Source organism: Gossypium raimondii, chromosome 9 (genome assembly GCF_025698545.1).
Source record: "Gossypium raimondii isolate GPD5lz chromosome 9, ASM2569854v1, whole genome shotgun sequence".
NCBI classification, from domain to species: domain Eukaryota; kingdom Viridiplantae; phylum Streptophyta; class Magnoliopsida; order Malvales; family Malvaceae; genus Gossypium; species Gossypium raimondii.
This window is the reverse complement of record NC_068573.1, coordinates 47,314,220-47,334,681: the sequence shown is the minus strand read 5'-3', so window position 1 is coordinate 47,334,681 and position 20,462 is coordinate 47,314,220. Positions and strand designations below refer to the sequence as shown.

At 34.2% G+C, this 20,462-nt stretch overlaps 3 protein-coding genes across 5 annotated transcripts; 2 read left to right on the top strand and 1 right to left on the bottom strand.

The window, feature by feature from the left end:
* Nucleotides 1-433: 433 nt before the first annotated feature.
* Nucleotides 434-7,144, top strand: LOC105800503 (ARM REPEAT PROTEIN INTERACTING WITH ABF2). Of its 2 annotated transcripts, XM_012631682.2 has the most exons (19): nt 435-850; nt 1,007-1,164; nt 1,697-1,869; nt 1,954-2,074; nt 2,157-2,231; nt 2,525-2,619; nt 2,758-2,833; nt 3,110-3,217; nt 3,780-3,908; nt 4,009-4,077; nt 4,246-4,305; nt 4,446-4,569; nt 4,700-4,839; nt 5,337-5,400; nt 5,512-5,591; nt 5,995-6,059; nt 6,143-6,260; nt 6,353-6,477; nt 6,723-7,144. In XM_012631682.2, the coding sequence occupies exons 1-19, from the start codon at nt 610-612 to the stop codon at nt 6,814-6,816; spliced, it is 2,115 nt and encodes a 704-aa protein (XP_012487136.1). In that variant the 5' UTR covers nt 435-609; the 3' UTR covers nt 6,817-7,144. The 2 variants fall into 2 exon arrangements, with proteins under 2 accessions (XP_012487138.1, XP_012487136.1); XM_012631684.2 differs by lacking the exon at nt 4,009-4,077 and having other exon boundaries at nt 434-850.
* Nucleotides 7,145-8,151: 1,007 nt separating this feature from the next.
* On the top strand, nt 8,152-9,384 carry LOC105800502 (2-hydroxyisoflavanone dehydratase). The gene has a single exon (XM_052620566.1). It carries the CDS (start codon nt 8,271-8,273, stop codon nt 9,240-9,242), a length of 972 nt encoding a protein of 323 aa, XP_052476526.1. The 5' UTR covers nt 8,152-8,270; the 3' UTR covers nt 9,243-9,384.
* Nucleotides 9,385-10,929: 1,545 nt separating this feature from the next.
* On the bottom strand, nt 10,930-14,627 carry LOC105800501 (uncharacterized). 2 transcript variants are annotated; one of them, XM_012631680.2, is made up of 9 exons: nt 14,189-14,627; nt 13,959-14,089; nt 13,785-13,870; nt 13,610-13,704; nt 12,829-12,925; nt 12,620-12,734; nt 12,342-12,496; nt 12,107-12,232; nt 10,930-11,392 (listed from the first exon to the last, which is right to left on the bottom strand). In XM_012631680.2, the coding sequence occupies exons 1-9, from the start codon at nt 14,368-14,370 to the stop codon at nt 11,180-11,182; spliced, it is 1,200 nt and encodes a 399-aa protein (XP_012487134.1). In that variant the 5' UTR covers nt 14,371-14,627; the 3' UTR covers nt 10,930-11,179. The 2 variants fall into 2 exon arrangements, with proteins under 2 accessions (XP_012487134.1, XP_052477436.1); XM_052621476.1 differs by having other exon boundaries at nt 13,959-14,079; nt 14,189-14,330.
* Nucleotides 14,628-20,462: the final 5,835 nt, after the last annotated feature.

Genomic DNA, 20,462 nt, shown 5'->3' with positions numbered 1-20,462 from the left:
TTGATGATGTGGTGATTAACATGACACTTGACATAAAAAATGCTAATGTTAAGTCATACTTCATTCTACTGGCATAATATTAATTATCTTATATGTTACGTTAACTAATAATTTAAAAATTATAAAATATTTAAAAACTTAAAATAATTAGAATTTAAAATAATTTAAAAATCATACAATTTTAAAATAAATAATATAAAGTACATGTAAACTGCCATGTTTAAAAGAATAATAAAATTAAATTGAAAAAATATACACATTAAAAATTAAGTTAGGCATTATACCATAAAAGTTTAACAGAAAAACAGAGGCTTAAGTAAACATTTAAATTTTAATCGTCAAATAAAAAGGAAAATAAAGATGTCCTGGTCCGGCCGGTTTAAATCGGCCATTAATCTTTCATTTTCATTTTAGAGAAAAAAAGTAAAAGAGGAAAAGAAAAAGAAAAGAAAAGGGAAGAAAAAGAATGAAAAAGCTTCCCGTTTTACTAAATATCCAAAATACCCCTGATCTAGTCTCTCTGTGTGTGTCAAATCACGCTTCTCATTTCCGATAACACCTTCTCTCTCTCTCTCTTTCTCTCGCAAGTCCCTTCTTTAATCCTTCTTGATGGAGCTTCAGCGTTCGGAGGACCAGGGCCTCCCTGAACGGAAGGGGCAAAAACGGAAACTGGAGGAAGAAATTCAAGAGGACCGTGAAATCTCTCTCCCTACCGGCGACGCCCGACGTGCCCTCTTGGCCGAAGTTACCGCTCAGGTTACCGTACTCGAATCCGCCTTCACTTGGCGCGAATCTGATCGCTCTGCTGCCAAGCGTGCCACTCACGTGCTCGCTGAGCTTTCCAAGAACGGTAAATTTTTTAAATCTTCAAGTTCCGAATTCCGATCTCGTTCTTTTTTATATCTCTTGGCTTTTTATTTGGGTTGGATTTTTACTGTTTTTGAATTTCAGGATTAACGCTAATGATCTTATTTTTGTGTTTCTTTTGTTTTTTTTTTGTCGGCAGAGGAGGTTGTTAATGTGATCGTTGAAGGTGGTGCTGTTCCGGCTCTAGTGAAGCATCTGCAAGCGCCGCCATGCGAGGACGGCGACCGAAGCCCGAAGCCTTTCGAGCACGAGGTTGAAAAAGGAAGTGCTTTTGCATTGGGGCTGCTTGCCGTAAAGGTGATTTTGCTGAATGTTTCTCTTTTATATATAAAAAATACTTGTTACTATTATTTTATATACTTCTGTTTAGTAGTTACTGTAATTTATGTTTTGAATTGTTTATTGGAAGTTTACTTGTTTCGAGATATGCATTTTTTTTTTTAAATTTCCTTTCAGTAGCATTAGAAAATATCTGAGGTTCTTTATAAAATTTATTCTCTATTGAAAGTGTGTTAGATGATAGCACAAGTTAAACTTTGAGAAAGTTTGAGTTGGGCTAATATATAGGCTGTTATAGGAAGGGGGCCGGGGGGGGGGGGGAATGAATGATCTGTCATATAATGGTTTCTATTCATATTATCACTGAGAAGAAAATTCTACAGAGAATTAGGTTGTTGGTTTCATTGCTGAACAACTAATTCTTGTCTATGTATAGAGTCCGGTATATTTCTTGGCTTGCATGATTTATGTTCCTGCTATTAATGGTAATATGTTCACTCTGTTTGATCAATGAATCTGCTAAGTTGTTCATTGCCTTTATTGATAACAGCCAGAACATCAGCAACTTATAGTTGATTCTGGGGCTTTGTCGCATCTTGTGAACTTGTTGCGGCGTCACAAGGATAGTTCTATTTCTCGTGCTGTGATCAGTGTCATTAGAAGAGCAGCTGATGCTCTCACCAACCTTGCTCATGAGAATAGCAGCATTAAAACGCGTGTCAGGTTTGCTAAATTGTGCAGTTTTAACTAAGTTATTTTTCGTAGGTCCTTGTTTGTTCTAATAATTATCTTTGATTGGTTTCACAGAATGGAAGGTGGGATTCCACCTCTTGTTGAGTTGCTTGAATTTACTGATACTAAGGTGCAAAGAGCAGCTGCTGGCGCATTACGAACCCTAGCATTCAAAAATGATGAAAACAAGAATCAGGTAACAGATCTGCCTTTGGAAGTTGGATTGGATAAAATCATCTTCAATGCTGGTTAATGGAGTGAATACTATGGTTTTGCAGATTGTTGAATGCAATGCTCTACCTACTCTCATCTTAATGCTAAGATCAGAGGATGCTGCTATACACTATGAAGCGGTAGGATTCTTATTGTTTATGTTACTTGGACTAAGGAGAGAGGTGGTGGACATGGGTATATGTCCGTCACTAGTATGCTAACTTTTTTTTCAAAATTTCCATGTATTTGGAGATTCCTTGAAGGATTTTATCCTCACACCCATGTCTGCATATGTGTCAAACATAGGTACTTTAAGAAAATTCAAGAGTAGGAGCAACATATTTTAGCATAAGATGACCTTTAGGAAAATTCTATTGGGTTTGGCATCATTATACCAGCTGTTGCATCAAAAAGTTTCTCAAATGGCTTGTAGGTTGGTGTGATTGGCAATCTGGTGCATTCATCGCCAAACATAAAAAAAGAAGTTCTTGCTGCGGGGGCTCTGCAACCTGTCATTGGTTTGCTTAAGTATGTTTAATTTGGTTTCTTCTTTCTTTCACTTGTTTTCTTTTAACCTGGTTATTTGATACTTTGGGGCTGCTCTTTTGATCTGCAATTTATCCTGGTTTCTCATTTTTTATTAACTAACCTTTTATTGGAAAACAGCTCCTGCTGCTCGGAGAGCCAAAGGGAGGCAGCTTTATTGCTTGGACAATTTGCTGCAACTGATTCTGATTGCAAGGTGAAGACTGTACTTTCTCTTCATACTTAGCTAGTATTAAGATGCCTCTTCCTGGCTCTATTTGTCAGTTAGGGGATGCATGATGAATAAACGATTATTGGCTCTGGATTTACTGTCCTAATATTTGAATGAATTTAGCTTTATATGTGAGTGCCTCTGTCCTTGTGATGATTAGGACAAGCACTGGTCTTTGTGCCGTACATATAATTTCATTCCCTTCACCTTAATTTTTCATCATTTCTCCTTTTTTGACCTATGCTGCTTTGGATTTTGCAGGTTCATATTGTACAAAGGGGTGCTGTCCGACCCTTGATTGAAATGCTTCACTCTCCTGATGTACAGCTGAAAGAGATGTCGACCTTTGCTTTGGGGAGGTTGGCACAGGTTATTATTGTTATTTTCTCTGCTGTAAAATTCCAAGCTATTATTAGTGCTGTAAAAGATGCTTAATGGTTTTTGTCTGCTAATCTTGTTGATGCTTTCTGAGATAATAATGTGATTTCTTATCTCTACTCAAAATATTTGCATTTTAAATAAAATTAGTTTATGAGTTCCTGCCAGTTTCTAACACAAAATTTGTTGTATAATCTGTAAATCTAACTGCTTGTTCTCTTGGTTTTGCAATTGTTGTACATAGTGTAATTATCATGGCTTTGTGGGAATGTAGCCAATGTGCATCCCTTGTTTTCCACTCTTTTAAGTATCCTGCCTCTCACAAGTTTCAGCATGCATGTTTGCATATAAATTTTTTCTGAATGATATCTTAAGAAACCTTGCTCCTCTGCATTGCACATAAGGGGCTCATTTTATTTGTGTTTCTCTTTGGTTTTCCTTGTTTGTGAGGTTTCTGTTTACTGTTGCTTCTGAGAAACTTTGCTAAATTTCCTTTCTTCATAAGCTGGAACTAGTAGATATCTCTGTCGCTAAAATATAGTTTTGATTGCAGGATACACACAATCAAGCTGGTATTGCGCATAGTGGTGGTTTGGTCCCTTTGTTGAAGCTTCTAGATTCGAAGAATGGATCTTTGCAACACAATGCTGCATTTGCTCTTTATGGTCTTGCAGATAATGAGGTATGGTAGTGTGTGATAGTTATCAACCTTAAAAAACTGCTTGGACTTAATTTTTGGGGTTGTGGTACACTGTGTTAATTAATATTCTTCTCTCCCATAGGATAATGTATCCGATTTTATTAGGGTGGGGGGTGTCCAACGGCTGCAAGATGGAGAGTTTATTGTTCAAGTATGTCAATCCTTTTAGATGTTACCTTTTGCGCTCTTAGTTTCCATGCTATTAGTTTCTTAGTTGCTGCTGCATAATATCCATAAGAAAACAAAGCTTTTCTAACTCTTTGCTGTGTTTTTATTTTTCCTTAACCGATTTAATATTATTGGTGATGGTACTTTTCAGGCAACAAAAGACTGTGTAGCCAAGACATTGAAAAGACTAGAAGAGAAGATTCATGGGCGAGTAAGCATTTTCGTTGCTTTAACTACCCTTTTCCTTTATTTATTTGGACTAAAGAAATGTCTTTCTTTTCAACGCCCTTTCTGTTTTAGGCCTTGTTAAATTTGTGTTTATAAACTCAGATTTTGGTTTATCTTTTGTAGGTTTTGAACCATTTGCTGTATCTGATGCGCGTAGCGGAGAAGCCAGTCCAAAGACGAGTGGCTTTGGCTCTAGCTTATCTTTGTTCCCCTGATGACCAGAGAACCATATTCATTGATAATAATGGTCATATTCTTTTCCCTTTCCTCAGTTACTCATATTCTTTATTATGTGCAATTATAAGTAGCATACTCCATTAATGGAGCACAAATGTTTTGTTGCTCTGAGAGGCTGATTTTGCTGTGTTTTCTTGCAGGACTTGAACTGCTTCTTGGGCTTCTTGGTTCTACTAGCACTAAGCAGCAACTTGATGGTGCTGTAGCTCTGTACAAGTTGTCCAACAAAGCTATGACGCTTTCTCCTATGGATGCAGCTCCCCCTTCTCCAACACCACAGGTTAGTTTGTAAAGTTATTTAGTCTATGTCATGCATTTCCATTGCCTGAATTTATGTCATTCGAAGAAAATGGTGTTTTGTATGGCCATATCCTGTTCCATAATTATTGCAAGGCTAGATCTATGATGGATTGGATTTAATATCATAACCTAAGGTTCATGGGTGGCATTGGACTAACCTTATGAACTTTCTATGTGGGTGTGGCATCCTTACCAAATATGACGATGATGAAGTGGTTTTTTGTGGTGCATCTTATTGGATTATGCGTTTTAATTTGAAGACCTAGAGTTACGAACTGAAATGGAAATTAGGAGAACATGGAGTTTAAGAGCTTACCTATAGAAATTCTTATTCTTGCCTTTTCCAAATGCCTTTGTATAAGTGTTTCAAATTGTAAGGGTAGATCAACAACATTCTTGTAATTGGTATGAGGAGAATAGTTCCTACTTATGAAAGTTCTATGCAATTTCGTGTTATAACATGCAATTCTCATGCAGGTCTATTTGGGGGAGCAATATGTGAACAACGCTACATTGTCTGATGTTACCTTCCTAGTTGAAGGTTATACGATCTTGCTTACCTATTGTTCTGATGCTTGCTACGGGGAAATAGTCGGTGACATGTCAAAAATGGCCATTTGTTGTAACTAAGATAATTTATTTTATCTTGCAGGTAGACGGTTCTATGCTCACAGAATCTGTCTGCTTGCTTCTTCAGATGCATTTCGTGCTATGTTTGATGGCGGTTACCGGGTGAGTTCCCTTTTTCATCCTTTTAATGTTCAAGTTGTTTGTTTCTCCTCTTCTCAAGAGGGTTGAAGGCTACCTTCATCTGTGGCCTTGGGGTGAGAACTTCTATTCTAGTACCTTTAACAACTAGGAGACTCCATGTAGTATTGCTTTATCTTGCAGCTGATATTGAGATACAGTCCTTTATTTCTGATGATTCTGGGTGTCCTCCAAAATCATCTTTTTTTTTTTTGAACTTGGGCTTTTTCACTTGTAATTGGTGGCCTTCTATTTTTCTTTTTTAAAAAATATGAGATTGCTCGTACTCTTATTATCACATTAGCTTTAAACTTTTAGCACTTAATTCAGGACAGAAATTATGTTGTCAAGCTACATGATGTTCTTTTTTAAATTCCTCGTGTTGCAGGAAAAAGATGCAAGGGATATTGAAATTCCTAACATCAAATGGGAGGTTTTTGAGTTGATGATGAGGTAGGACAATTCTTTCTTTGGTCCAGATGTATATACATTGGATTTACATCGATTTTATTTACTCGATTTTATTCTTTGTACAGATTTATATATACTGGATCAGTAGATGTTACTTTGGATATTGCACAAGATCTGCTCAGAGCAGCTGATCAATATCTTTTGGAGGGACTTAAGCGACTTTGCGAATATACCATTGCACAGGTGAGCTGAAAAGGTTGTGTTTAGATATTTCAAATCCTTTTTTGGCCTTTAAATTGCGAATTGGAATCTGATTATTTATGTTTACATTGAAGGATATATCGCTTGAAAATGTTTCAAGCATGTATGAGCTGTCTGAAGCTTTTCATGCAATATCCTTGAGGCACACTTGCATTTTATTTATCTTGGAGCATTTTGATAAATTGAGTGCAAGACCCGGGTATGTACTTAAATCAACTTGCCATGTCCCTGCCCTTCATTAGTAATTGAATTGTATGTCAAAAGATCATATAGTATTGAGCATTGCATGTTTATTGTTTTGTCTACTCCTTATTTCGTCAGTTGTTGGAAATTTCAGAAGGCCCTTGTTTGTGGCTTTTTTTTTTTGCTTCATGAATATTTGCTGTAGAAGTAAAACGCTTATGCAACTGCTGAAAATTTCAATGCGTGCTGAATAAATTGCAGGCACTTGCATCTAATCCAGCGAACAGTTCCCGAGATTCGCAATTACTTTGCTAAAGCACTTACAAAACCTAACCCACATAAACTGCGGCTATAGAAGGCTGGGTCTTTTTAACTCCTGATCTCTAGCTAGGTTTGTTGTACAGAAAGTAGTCAGATCCGATCTCTTTGATGTTGTGGAGCCGATTGAAGGTTCTAATTGGTTATTTGTAGCGTGGTTCATAATCATTTGCATGTAGAGCAAATAGCATTAGTTTCTTCTTTGATTCATTTTTCTTAGATGTTTGGAGAATATCATGTATTGTGTTGGTTGTTACTACTTTCGGAGTCGGCCCTCATTGAAAATGCTTTTGTTAGGTTTGAGCAGTTGCTCGTTTCTTTTTATGCCAGAAATTCGAATGCATGCATGATTTTAATGTGTAAAAGCTGAGATCTGAGAATGATTGAACAAGGTTTCGTTGAATGAGGCCTACCAGGCTTGTGCAATGTCAATGTAAACCGTCTTAGACTATGAACCAAAACTCATACGTCACAAACAGTTCATGGTAGAGTTCGGAAATCGGAAACCTGCATTTTAATTGTGGTGGGTTTCAAATTTGGATACTCAATCCTGTTTTTACTGTGTTAAAGCTTTATTGATACTTTTTATATTTATTTTATTTTGAGATTATATTATTAGGTCAATTATAAATTTGTGGTGGCTTTACTAGTCGTTTAAATAAAATATAAGAAAATAATTTTATTTAATTGAAGTATTCAAAATAAGATTGATAAAATCATTATGAATTTTAATTATTTATTGTGAGAATTTTTACATTTTAAATTTAGAAATATAAGTCAAATAATCAACATTGTCAAATTTTTATTAAATTTAAGTTTATTATAAAGTCAATTTTTATTATACGATTATTAAATGAGTGGGTTTTTTATTTAAATATAATATATAACTAAAACTCATTCATGGAATAAAAATAAAAATCGAGCCATCTTGATAGTGTGCGTTATTATCGGTGAATGGTGATTCTTGGCAGTAAATCTTTACTTTCTTTTTCATAACAAAGATCTTCATAAGTAGAAAAAAAGCGTATAAAGAAGTACGGCGAGATTCCTTTATAGAGAAGCCTATAATTTGAAGAAAATTACAAAAAAGTTTTTGTAAAAAATTATATATATAAAAATCATTTTATTTATCTTTTTAGTCTACAAACAAACACATTGTCATTTTAAGAGAATAAAAACCAAAATGATGATGTGACTGAATTTTTTAAATAATTTAGTGACTTAAATGAAAATTTTTAAAATAATTTAATGATCAATTTATAATTTTTTTAATTAAACTATTTTAAAATTACTATTATTCTATCGTTTTTAGAAATCGACTTTATATATTTCCCTTTCATGCTTTCACTTGTCTTTATAAATCATGCCATAGGGTGGGGTTTTACACTCAAACCCACCGAGCAAAACCTTTAGCAAAAAGAATTGCTGTTTTCTCTTTTCATTTCACAACTTCCTTTCCTATAAACACTTCAAATTTTCACCAGTTTTAATATGGATTCCAATGTCAAAGAACTAGCCACCGAAGTTCTCCCTTATATCCGAGTTTACAAAGACGGCTCAGTTGACCGATTAGTCGATTCACCCATCGTCCCACCTTGTAATGAAGACCCTGAAACTGGGGTCTCATCTAAAGACATCGTTGTTTCAAAAAGCCCACCGATTTCAGCTAGAATTTACTTACCTAAACACGTCGAACAATCCCCAAAAGTTCCTCTGTTAGTCTATTTTCATGGCGGAGGCTATTGCTTTGAATCAGCTTTCTCTTTTGTTGAAACCAAGTACATGAACAGGTTGGCTAAACAAGCCAACGTTGTTGTTATTTCGATCGAGTATAGGCTAGCCCCTGAACACCCTCTCCCTATTGGTTATGAAGATTGTTGGTCTGGCCTTCAATGGGTCGCTTCCCATTCTATCGATGGTGGTTTAAAAGATGAACCTTGGTTATCAACTTATGTTGATTTTGATCGACTTTATGTCGGTGGTGACAGTGCAGGGGCCAACCTTGCTCACGTTATACTACTGAGAGCTGGTTCAGAGGGTTTAAATGGTGTTAAAATCAAAGGAGCTTTTCTAACACATCCTTATTTTTGGGGTTCAAAGCCAATTGGGTCGGAGATTAAGAACAATGAAGAACGGGAGAAGCTAGCAGTATGCATGATTTGGCACTTGGTGTACCCTGAAGCACCTGGTGGCATTGATAACCCAATGTTGAACCCAGTTGTTGAAGGGGGTCCGAGCTTGGCTGGATTAGGATGTTCAAGGCTGCTTATTAGTGTTGCAAAAGAGGATTTATTGAGAGACAGAGGGGTTTCATATTATCATGCAGTGAAGAAAAGTGGGTGGAAAGGTGAATTGATGGAGTTAGTAGATGTCGAAGGAGCAGATCATGCGTTTCATATTTTGGCTCATGAGTCTGAAACTGCTATGAAACTGATTCAAAAACTGGCTTCTTTCATTGTCTAATGGTGGGAAAAAATCAATTGAGCATGTAAACCTGTCTTTTTCTTGTTTTGTTGTGTTTGGTGATGTTTTTACTGATAAAAGGAATTAGAGTTAAATATTTCTATGTAATTTTAAGGGAATCTGATGCTCCATTATCTCAGAATTGCTGGACAGAAATAATTATCTATAATTTCTCCTAACCCCTAAAACAGAAGAATAATACGCTTTAACGCACATGAATCTATATTTTTCTATATTGATAATAATATCAATACTAATCGAATTAAGAATCAATTGACACATATATATAATCATAAAAATATATATTCAAAAAGAATGTAATTAGAATTATGAGTATTCGAATATAAAATAAAACAAATTTAAATATACTGAAAATTTAAATTCAAGAATAAATTTGGAGGAAACAAATAATGAAATTTATATTGAATGATGTTTTTATTATTTGTATGATAAATTTGTTATAATATAATTTTAAGCAATGATGTGTATGCATTAACTCAATTAAAAATTATTAAAAATTTATTACTTTTATGAGTAAGTTATATTTTATCTTTCTAAGGTGGTTTTATATGAAATTAATAAAATTCAACACATAATAAAGTTAATTTGAACGTAAGATGTCGTACTTTTAGATACTTAATTTTAGCAATTTAACAAAAATTTTATTTATTTTTCACGTAAACTTTTAATTAATATATTTTTACGTAACTTATTTCACCCGTATCGTAAATGTGTTATAATCTTATATGATTAATTATTTGATATATTTCAAATAGAAATTTATATATCTAAGTACTAACTAAAAACTTGAACGCATAGTAATATTTAAACTTGATTTGTTTTTTTTTGTATAAAATATATATATAGTACCCTACCTAATTAAGTTTCAATAATTTTGTTTCCTTATATTACATTTTATATTTAAAAAGAACACGTGTCCTGCCTTTAGTACAACACTTAATAGTGACCTCTCAAATTATTTTCGCAGTTGTCCATTTTGGTTCAATTATTTATTTACTTCTTAAATAATATATGGACCCATTTAATTAATTTTTTTCTTGGGTCAGATTATTTTATTAGGGCTGATTTATGTGAAAAAGCAAAATTAATTCAGAAATTACATTGTTTTTTACTTTAAAAAGAAAGAAAATGTGTTCTACATAACATATTTTTATTGTTATATCAGTAAAACAGCCACATAAGACATATTTTGAGGAAAGAACAAAAATGCGTCCTAGTTAGGTTAATTATTTTAATTTTAATTCTTAAATAATATTTGGACCGGGTCAGATTATTTTATTATACTGATTAAGAATTAAGATCGTAACAGTTGGCTTATGATGGTGAAGCCACTACTTTTGCTTTTCCATTTTTAATACCATTGTCGTATTATTTGATAATACAAAAGGGGTGTTGGGTTAGGTTTAGGTGTGTCTTTAAAAAATTTACATTGACTCCATATATTTAAATTAAATAAATTTTAGGAGTTAGTGTATTTTAATATTGTTATCAGGTGTATTAACTTACCTCTTGCAGGGTAAGACAATCATTTCAATCTTATCAAAATCAAAACTAATAAAATTAATTAAATTATACCATATTATTATTAATTAAAAATCATTAAAAACATAAACTAAATACAAATAAATTAAATTTAAAACGAAGACTAAATCAAATTTAAAAAAAAAAAACTACGAACAAAGGATCAAATTGAAGTAACTTTTAAACATAAGGGAGCTAAAACAAACTATTTAAAAAAATAAAAAAAAATCTTATCATCCCAACATGAAAAAGGGGCGTATTTCCAAGTGCTTTTCCTTTTATTTTATTCTATTTCCTTAATTAAATAGAATTGTGTTTACTTTTTTTTCAATGAATTTTGGTTACAGCTACAGTGGTCCACTATTATTAAATCCAACAAATGTGAAATATCAGCGTCATTTTCTCTGGTAGAGTATCTTGGGACAAGCTTTAGCATTAATAAGCTCACCAAACTTTTGTGCTGCAGCATTGAGTGTGGCTCCACTTTTGCAGAATGCAACCCTAATATATCTCTTTTGATATTTGCAACTTTCATTTCCATGGAAAAATCCACGTCCTGGCACAACCACTACGCCTGCTTGTTGTATCAATTCCTCCACATATTCCACCTGCAAATAATGGAATTAAGCACCATGTTTTCTCAATTTAAGTTAAATGGTTAATTCTATTCTTAGAAGTCTTACCTCGGTTAGTGTTGTTGGTGGATTAGCATTTTTAGAGTTAAGGGTTATAAATAGTTTAAGAACTATACAAGCATATCAACTTAGCGTTAAAAGTCAGTTTGGGTCTAGCATGGGATATTTGAAACACATGGATCAATTGAAAACATGTGTGTAAGAATAGTTTGGATTTGATGTGTTAAGAAAAACTGACAATGTTAATAGTATTTAAGGTAAAATTTCTTTCCCTTTTATTTTTAGGACGTTAGATTCAATAGATACATGTGTTTATAATTTGGCACATGAACCAAATTGGTGAAAGAAAAAAAGCTTAGGTATCAAATTAGGAAAACAATATTGTCAAGTTCAGATATCAAATTGGATAAAAAAAAAAGTTTAGGTACCACTTTAAAAGAAAGTGTCAAGTTCATGTACCAAATTGAATAGAAAAAAGTTTAACTATCAAATTAGGAAAAAAAGCTTAGGTACCAAATTAGGAAAAAAGTGTCAAGTTGAGGTACCAAATTGAACAAAAGAACAAAAGCTGAAGTACCAAATTAGGAAACAATATCAAGCTCTTCAAATATGACACTAATACTTAAATCACTCGGAAACTTTTAAAATCGATATAAAATCCAAGCTAATGCATTTAGATATACTTACATCAGAAAGCAAGCAATCCTTTGGAAGCTCTGCAAACAGAAATAAGGAACCCTGGGGCTTAAACTGAATCCGAAAACCGACCGAGCCGAGCAACTTCATACAGAAATCTCTTTTTAACTCGTATTCCTGCTAATCAACATAGTGAACAATGAATCAAAGCAACGTTTAAATTGCATTCAACAAACAAGGAATCCATAATTTTGTTGGAAAAAAGAACCATTCTGCCTCAACCTACTCCTCTCAATGTTTCGAAGTATTCAATGGGGCTTCTCAAAGCAGTTAAGGCAGCTTCTTGGAAAGGTGCTGGAGCTGAATCAGTAATTCGGATATGAATGTTTTGGATTGCAGAAGCAGCAGAAGCTGGAGCAATAGCCCATCCAATTCTCCATCCTGAATAAACATAACTGTGAAAACTCGAAATCCAAAATAACAACTAAACAGTAGGCAATATAAACATGCACTTAGCACTTTAAGAGTGGAATTAAATACTATGGCTAGCTTTTGTGTTTGGACCTGTAACACTAAAAGTTTTAGACAAGGATGATGTTATAATTGTCCGCTCCTGCATTCCTGGTAGTTTGGCAATGGTTTCATGCTTTTGGTTGTCATATGTTATGTATTCATATACCTGCAGAAAAACAATCAAGAACGAAAATGTAAATATAAACTCGTTACCATTTATTTCATTAATGCTTCACAAGTATAAACAAGTGTATACGTACTTCATCTGTTATAGCCACGCAATCCCATCGGCGACAACCTTCGGCAATAATTTCAAGCTCGTCTCTGGAGAAAACTTTGCCAGTTGGGTTGTGTGGACTGTGCCCTTCATATCAGAACACTTTTAGAACATATTAAGCAGCATTTGTTTCAAGTTACTAGTAAATAAATTTCCAAATCATATGCAAATCAAGTCAAGTCATGCCTACCCTCTGATGTGTTCATTTCCTCTTAGAGAAGGCAACAAAGAAAATTCAGTAAGAACTGATAATTGCACTAGACAATCCAAACTATGGGGCAAATTCTAAACTTCAAAACATTTCAATTAAAACCTCAAACTTAATTATTGTTCCAATTAGGTCCTTTCGTCAATTTGAACATTGAACTTTAATGTGTTGAAAAATGGAATCGTGTCACAGTTAGATTGACGCAAGGACTTAATTGGTGTTTCAAACATTTGAAGTTTATGATCAATTTAGAATTTGGCCCGTAGTTTGAATACATATCATGCAATTAAGCCTAAAAACCTACTCATACTTCAGCCATTTATGTTCAATACTTCTTCACCTGGATTCTAACCTCAAAAACCTCAGCAGAAATCAATTTTGGACATCTATAGGATCATACATTAACATTAAGATTAAGATCACCAGCATAAAAACATAAATGCAAGTCTGACAACTTCATAGCATCATATTTTGTCTTTAAAAGCCTGAAAAATGACCTCTAATAAAGGTTTCAAGAGTGAATTTTAACGGTAAAACGAATAAACAAAGATCTGACCTGTTTAATACTATAGCCTTTGTTCTACTAGTGAAAGACCTCATCAATTTTTCAGGGTCCAAGGTCCATTGAGGCGGTTCAAGCGCCACATATACCTGCAAATGGCTTTTACACATAATATACAGCTAATGTTCTTAAAATTTCAGCTCTCATTGGGTGAAAATAAAATGCTTACAGGAATTCCTCCAGCCAGGGTTATACATCCTTCATAAGTTTCATAACAAGGATCAAACAACAACACTTCATCTCCTTGGTTTATAACTATCCATATAAACCCATAATTTACAATTATAGACAAAATGAACATAATAAAGGACAAAAAAAATCATTAATTGCAAAGAAAACCTACTGGAGAAAATTGCGGCTGCAAATGCTTCAGATTGTCCACAGCAAATAGCTATATCAGTCAAAGGGTTAACGTCTAAACCATGCGTTTTTTTCATTTTAAGAGCCAATTGATCGCAAATTCCCTGCACATGCCTTCAAATTACCAAAAGTTGTTAAAAGTTACTACCCTTTTTTTTTTCTTTTGAAAAATGAAAACCTGAGGATGAAAAAAGAAAAAGAAGAAACTAAAACCTATACTGGTTGAAATCGTTATTAATGGCTGAAACAGCAGCTTCTTTGATACAAGGAGGAGCAGGGAAATCAGGGAAGCCCTCAGCAAGGTTAATGGCGTTGCATCTCTGAGCAAGCTGTGAGAGCTCTTGTATTGGAGAAGGAGTAAAATTCTTAGCAACGGAGGATAGCTTCCCTTCCATGGCGCTTTCTTGGCTGTTTTGCCAATGCTTCCACCTTATCTTCTGAGTTCGAATATACTTTTTGGTTAAGGATTAGGGTAAATTACTCTAAAATAGGATCCACTTCAATCTTTTTTTTTCAACTTAATCACTCTAATTAATATAATTATTTGAACTAATTAAAAATTTCATTAGTCCACTAACAGAAATTGAATAAAGACACATGAAATGTTTTTAATTTTGACTAAACCTTAGGGACCTTTATGTAATTAATCTAATTTTTTTCTTTCTTTCTCCTCTCGTTGTACCTCAGAAATGGATTAATTACAGAGAGAAAGAACAGAGAAAAAGAAGAAAAAAAAAACTTTCCCTGGGTATGGATAATTATCTCTTCTGGGTAGGTTGCTCTGCGGCCGATAGTATCATCTTTTTACTCTGAGGAGGTGTCTCTTTAGTAACCAATTCCATGTTAAATTTCTTATGAACGAGCGGTGAAAGTGAAGCAGTTGCAGCATCCAAAAAAAAAAGAAAAAAGAAAAAGAAAAGTAGGAGACTTCTTGTGCTGTATATTATTGGCATTTTATAAGAAGATGAAGCTTTGAAGCAACAAACTTTCTCTTATTCTCTTAAGCTTGTGCTGGAATTTCCTGAATTCTTCCAAATACTTTCAACCAAAAGAACACTGCAAAATTCAACGACACTTTGTATTTAAGAATTGATGGTAAATTATCCCCCAATTCCCCCCCCCCTTTTTAATTATAAACCAATATTGTGTTTTTCCTGATTTATCAATTTCCTTCCATAGTTTATGGCTCAAGTCTATATATATATATATATATATATTCAAATGCTCTATTAATTTCTTGCATAAATTTAACTCGTACTGGGAAAAGAAAAATAGATAGTGTTATATAGTTTATGGTTTCTCATTGATGAAATAATTTATTGCAAATCCTTGATTGAAACGATCAATCAATTTGGTAACAAGCTCTAGCTTGAAAGTTTCGTTCTCTGCTTCTTCTTCTTCTTTAATCGTAAGTAAGCGGTAGGTGCAGAGAAAGAGAGAAAAAAAAGTGTTTTGGATTAATTAGATAGAGGTCCCTAAGCTTTAACCAAAACTTAAAAAATGTCACATATCGCCACTCAATTGGCTAATATGTCATGTCAGCAATTCATCTGTGGATTAACGGAATGTTTAACCACAGCAGCTAATTCAAATAATTATCTTAATTAAATTGAATAAATTGAGAAACAAAATTTAAAGCGATAAAAATAAGATAAATTTTATTTTAAAGTGACTTTTGAGCCATCTGATAGGGAAATCGATCAACAAATCCTGCTCGAGGTCCTAAAACCGCTGAAGATGTAAGGCGTTACATGTTGTAAGTCATCTTGACGATCAAGAAACTATAAGTATATACAGTGCCGGGTCTGAATGCGCTTTGCCCCTTTTTCTTTTTCCGTCTCTGAAGTGAGTGAAGTCAAGTTTGCATCTGCAAAGCAATACACAAAAATCTATGTCTTTTAGAAAGACGATAGCGACTCCCTCTTCCCTCGAACAACCCAGAAAAAGTCATCTCACTTCGAACGACCATGGAAGCAGGCAACTCATTTAGTATGGTGCCTAAGACCCTCTACTTGAACTTGCTAAATGCACGTATTGTCGCGGAAAAGAACGTGTAATTTACCTAAATATTATTATTTTTATATATAATATATAAATGGAAATTATTAATATTTTATGAAAATTGAATTAAATAGAAAATTTATGTATACGAAATCAAAGTTAATGTATTGCATTACATATTTTATCCATGTTAATGTATAACTTTGATATTTATCCTAAAAAAGTTGTATGTGATTCAAATTTTAATTTTAAAAATAGGGTATAATAAAATATATTATTGTTTGATACATTGGTGAAGTTTTTAACTTTACAAACGAAGTAAAAAGTTTATAATGTTTCTCATTTAGTCAAGGTTTTTGTAATTGAACTGGTGATTAGATTAATTAGATTATTTATTTTTAATCCAATCAGTTCCAGTTCAACCATTAAACTATATATATATGTAAAACCCTTCAATTCTTTACTTCTACGACATATTTTTGAAAAAGACTCGTTCGAAGATTTCCTTGAAAAGATCTACCTGCATGGATGAGATGAAATTTATTAAATTTAATTCACCGAAGTTATCGATTTTCAAATTTGAAAAATCAATTAACTTGCGATGCATTTCTGGGTTGAGATGTCTTTTGCCTGATGGAAGATTTATCTTTTAACTTCAAAATGTACTTTGAATAACCTTATTCTAACTTAGAAGCTCAAGTTATGATCATTTTAATGAATATTGCGTAAGCATTAAAAAGGGGCAAATTTTAGCAGACGGTGCCACTACGGTTGGCGGCGAAATTGCTTTGGGAAAAAACGTACTAGTAGCTCATATGAGCCATGGGAAGGTTACAATTTTGAGGATGCGGTACTCATTAGCGAGCGTCTAGTATATGAAGATATTTATACTTCTTTTCACATACAAAAACATGAAATTCAAACTCATGTGACAAGCCAAGGTCTTGAAAGAATCACTAACGAAATACTGCACCTAGAAGCCCATTTACTCCGCAATTTAGACAAAAATGGAATTGTGATGCTGGGATCTTAGGTGGAGACTGGCGATATTTTAGTAGGGAAATTAACGTCTCAGGTGGCGAAAGAATCGCCGTATGCTCCAGAAGATAGATTATTACAGGCCATACTTGGGATTCAGGTATCCATTTCAAAGGAAACTTGTCTAAAATTACCTATAGGTGGGAGGGGTCGAGTCATCGATGTGAGATGGGTCCAAAAAAAAGGGTTCTAATTATAATCCGGAAACGATTCGTGTATATATTTCACAGAAACGCGAAATCAAAGTAGGTGATAAAGTAGTCGAAAGGCATGGAAATAAAGGGATCAATTCAAAAATTTTACCTAGACAGGATATGCCTTATTTGCAAAACGGAAGACCTGTTGATATGGTCTTCAACCCATTAGGAGTACCTTCACGAATGAATGTAGGACAGCTATTTGAATGCTCGCTTGGGTTAGAAAGGAGTCTACTAGATAGACATTATCGAATAGAGGCTTCGAGAAAATTAGTGTTTTCTGAATTATATCAAGCCAGTAAGCAAACAGAGAATCCATGGGTATTTGAACCCGAATATCTAGGAAAAAGCAAAATATTTGATGGAAGAACGGGAGACCCCTTTGAGCAACCTGTTATAATAAGAAAACCTTATATCTTGAAATTAATTCATCAAGTTGATGATAAAATACATGGGCGTTCCAGTGGACATTATGCACTTGTTACACAACAACCACTTAGAGGAAGGTCCAAGCAAGGAGGACAACAGGTAGGAGAAATGGAGGTTTGGGCTTTAGAGGGATTTGGTGTTGCTCATATTTTACAAGAAATGCTTACTTATAAATCAGATCATATTAGAGCTCGCTAAGAAGTACTTGGGACTATGATCATTGGAGGAACAATACCTAAACCCGAAGGTGCTCCAGAATCTTTTCGATTGCTCGTCTGAGAATTACGATCTTTGGCTCTGGAACTGAATCATTTCCTTGTATCTGAGAAGAACTTCCAAATTAATAGGAAGGAAGCTTAATCGAAATGAATCATTATTTTTCTTCTATGATGACTGATATAAACATAAACAACTCCGAATTAAATCAGTTTCTCCCCAACAAATAAGTGCTTGGGCCAAGAAAATCCTACCAAATGTAGAATACGTTGGAGAGGTGACAATACCCTATACTTTTCATTACAAAACCAATAAACCAGAAAAGGATGGATTATTTTGTGAAAGAATTTTTGGACCTATAAAAAGTGGAAGGTGTGCAAGAATAAGGGACACGCACAAAAACAAAACATTCAGGCACAGACTACTGAAGTAAGTCAAGAAGAATTGATGGTCGGAGCCTAATGCAAAGCACAGTTCGCAGAATCCTACGAACCCCCCTGCGTTTGCAAGAGATCTTAATGACTGCTTCAGGACTCCAGTCATGACATGCCCCATGCATAAGGGGAAAACAAAGTAAGTTGCTAGCCACTAGTCCGATGAGTCTCGCTTGATTAAAATTTATAAATTGCTTGTCTACTTAGCCTCCTTGATCATATTTTTAAAGATTCCTGGATTACTTCGGAATCTACTTGGATTAAGATGCATAAGATCATTTAGATGATTTGATACTTTAAACATTCGCTTAATGTTTGCTTTTACCGCGATACTTTAAACATTCGCTTAATGTTTGCTTTTACCGCTAATAACTAATTTATTGTATTTTTCATGTCCAGGGAGGATGCCCTGTGCCTTGCTAATAAGATGAAGAAAATCACAGTAGCAGATACGTAAGAGAATATGGAAGTGTGTATCTCGCCATTTTCAGTTCACAATGGTGATATTTGCAGTATCTATAAACTCAAGATTAGGCTTGTCAAACCTGGTCGATATTTCAAGAAGAGTGATATATCAGTAGAAGACTGTCAACACATTTTTAAGGTTCTGATTTTGAGGGAGTAGGAGGATGACATACAGAAACATATACTTTTTCTCTTCAGAATTAGTGGCATAAAAGATTTTATGCCAGATTCTCAACCGACTGCTTCAAATGATATAGATGAAAATGCGAAGGCAGAACTTGTGAGACTGAGCATGATGGTGGTGAATGGTGATGATACTGATGATGAGGAAAGAGGTGAGGATCTTGGTCTAGATGTACAAAAACAGAAACAGCAGACTACATATGAGATGGACTATGAAGATGACTCAGGAGGGGAACAATTGGAAAGTGAAATTGACATGTCCAAGGATGAGAGGGTAGTTACTGAAAACAATATGATTAGATGAGATGACATGTGTGAGAGTTCTCATAGTACACCAAACCTAAAGAATATATCTATGCCTATGTCAAGGGAGAAAAACACCAGATAATGACATGGTAAACGAACCTCACGTTTTATTGGCTCAGGTACTTCCCCTTCGTTCTCTAGTAATTCATCATAGCATTGTGCCATTCGTATGCATTCTTTTTAAGACTAGTGCTCCCTTTCTTCATGAAATAAATAGAAAATAGAGTTGACAGGACGGACATTTTCTTATTATACGCTGCAATAATTGAATAACATTGAAGCTTTTGCTTTCTAACCTTTGGTGGTAGTTTCCTGCTTTTTATTATACTTTATTTTCTGAGAAGTATGTTTTGTTGATCAATGCAACATTTGGCCTTTGTTGTCATAACATTGTGCAGATTGCTGAAAACGCCGCAAAGAAGGTTTATGCCCAGAGCTTTGGAAAGATTGATCGATGTCGAGTGACGGACTGCAGTGAGAATCAGGTGTTTTACTATGGGGAAGATCCAAAGAAAAGGAAGACTCAATCTGACAAGGAAAAAATACCAGCTCTGCACACTGCTGGAGTGGATTTAGGTGCGTTTCGGGAGATGGAAGATCAACTTGATGTTAGATATTTATACTCCAATGGAAGTCATGCAATGCTTAATAGGTATGGAGTGGAAGCAGCCAGAGAAACCATAATTAGGGAGATAAGTCACGTTTTCACATCTTACGGGATAGCTGTGGATATCCGGCACCTAACACTTTTATGACCCATACCGGAAGGTATCGACCTATGAGCAGACTTGGTGCTATAGCAGATTCAGTAGCACCATTCAGCAAGATGTCTTTTGAGACGGCCTCTAAACTCATTGTTGAGGCAGCAAAACATGGGCTGCTGGACAACTTGGAAACACCATCGTCTAGAATCTGCCTTGGATTGCCGGCGAAAATGGGCACCGGATCTTTTGACTTGATGCACCAACTGGAGAGTTGATGTATGTATCTATATTAGTATTCTTGTTGTAGTTATGGTAATACTAATGTTTGTTTATCACAGTTTAGTGATACAAAATTGATAATTGACTTAAAACCTAAATTAATTTTAAGTCTTTGTAGGTATTTACTTCATTTAATAATTTGTATAATATATCTTTTTGAAAAATCATTTCCACCATTAAAATTTTATATACATTGCTTCTTCTTCTTCTTTTAAATTGCTCTTATATTTAATAA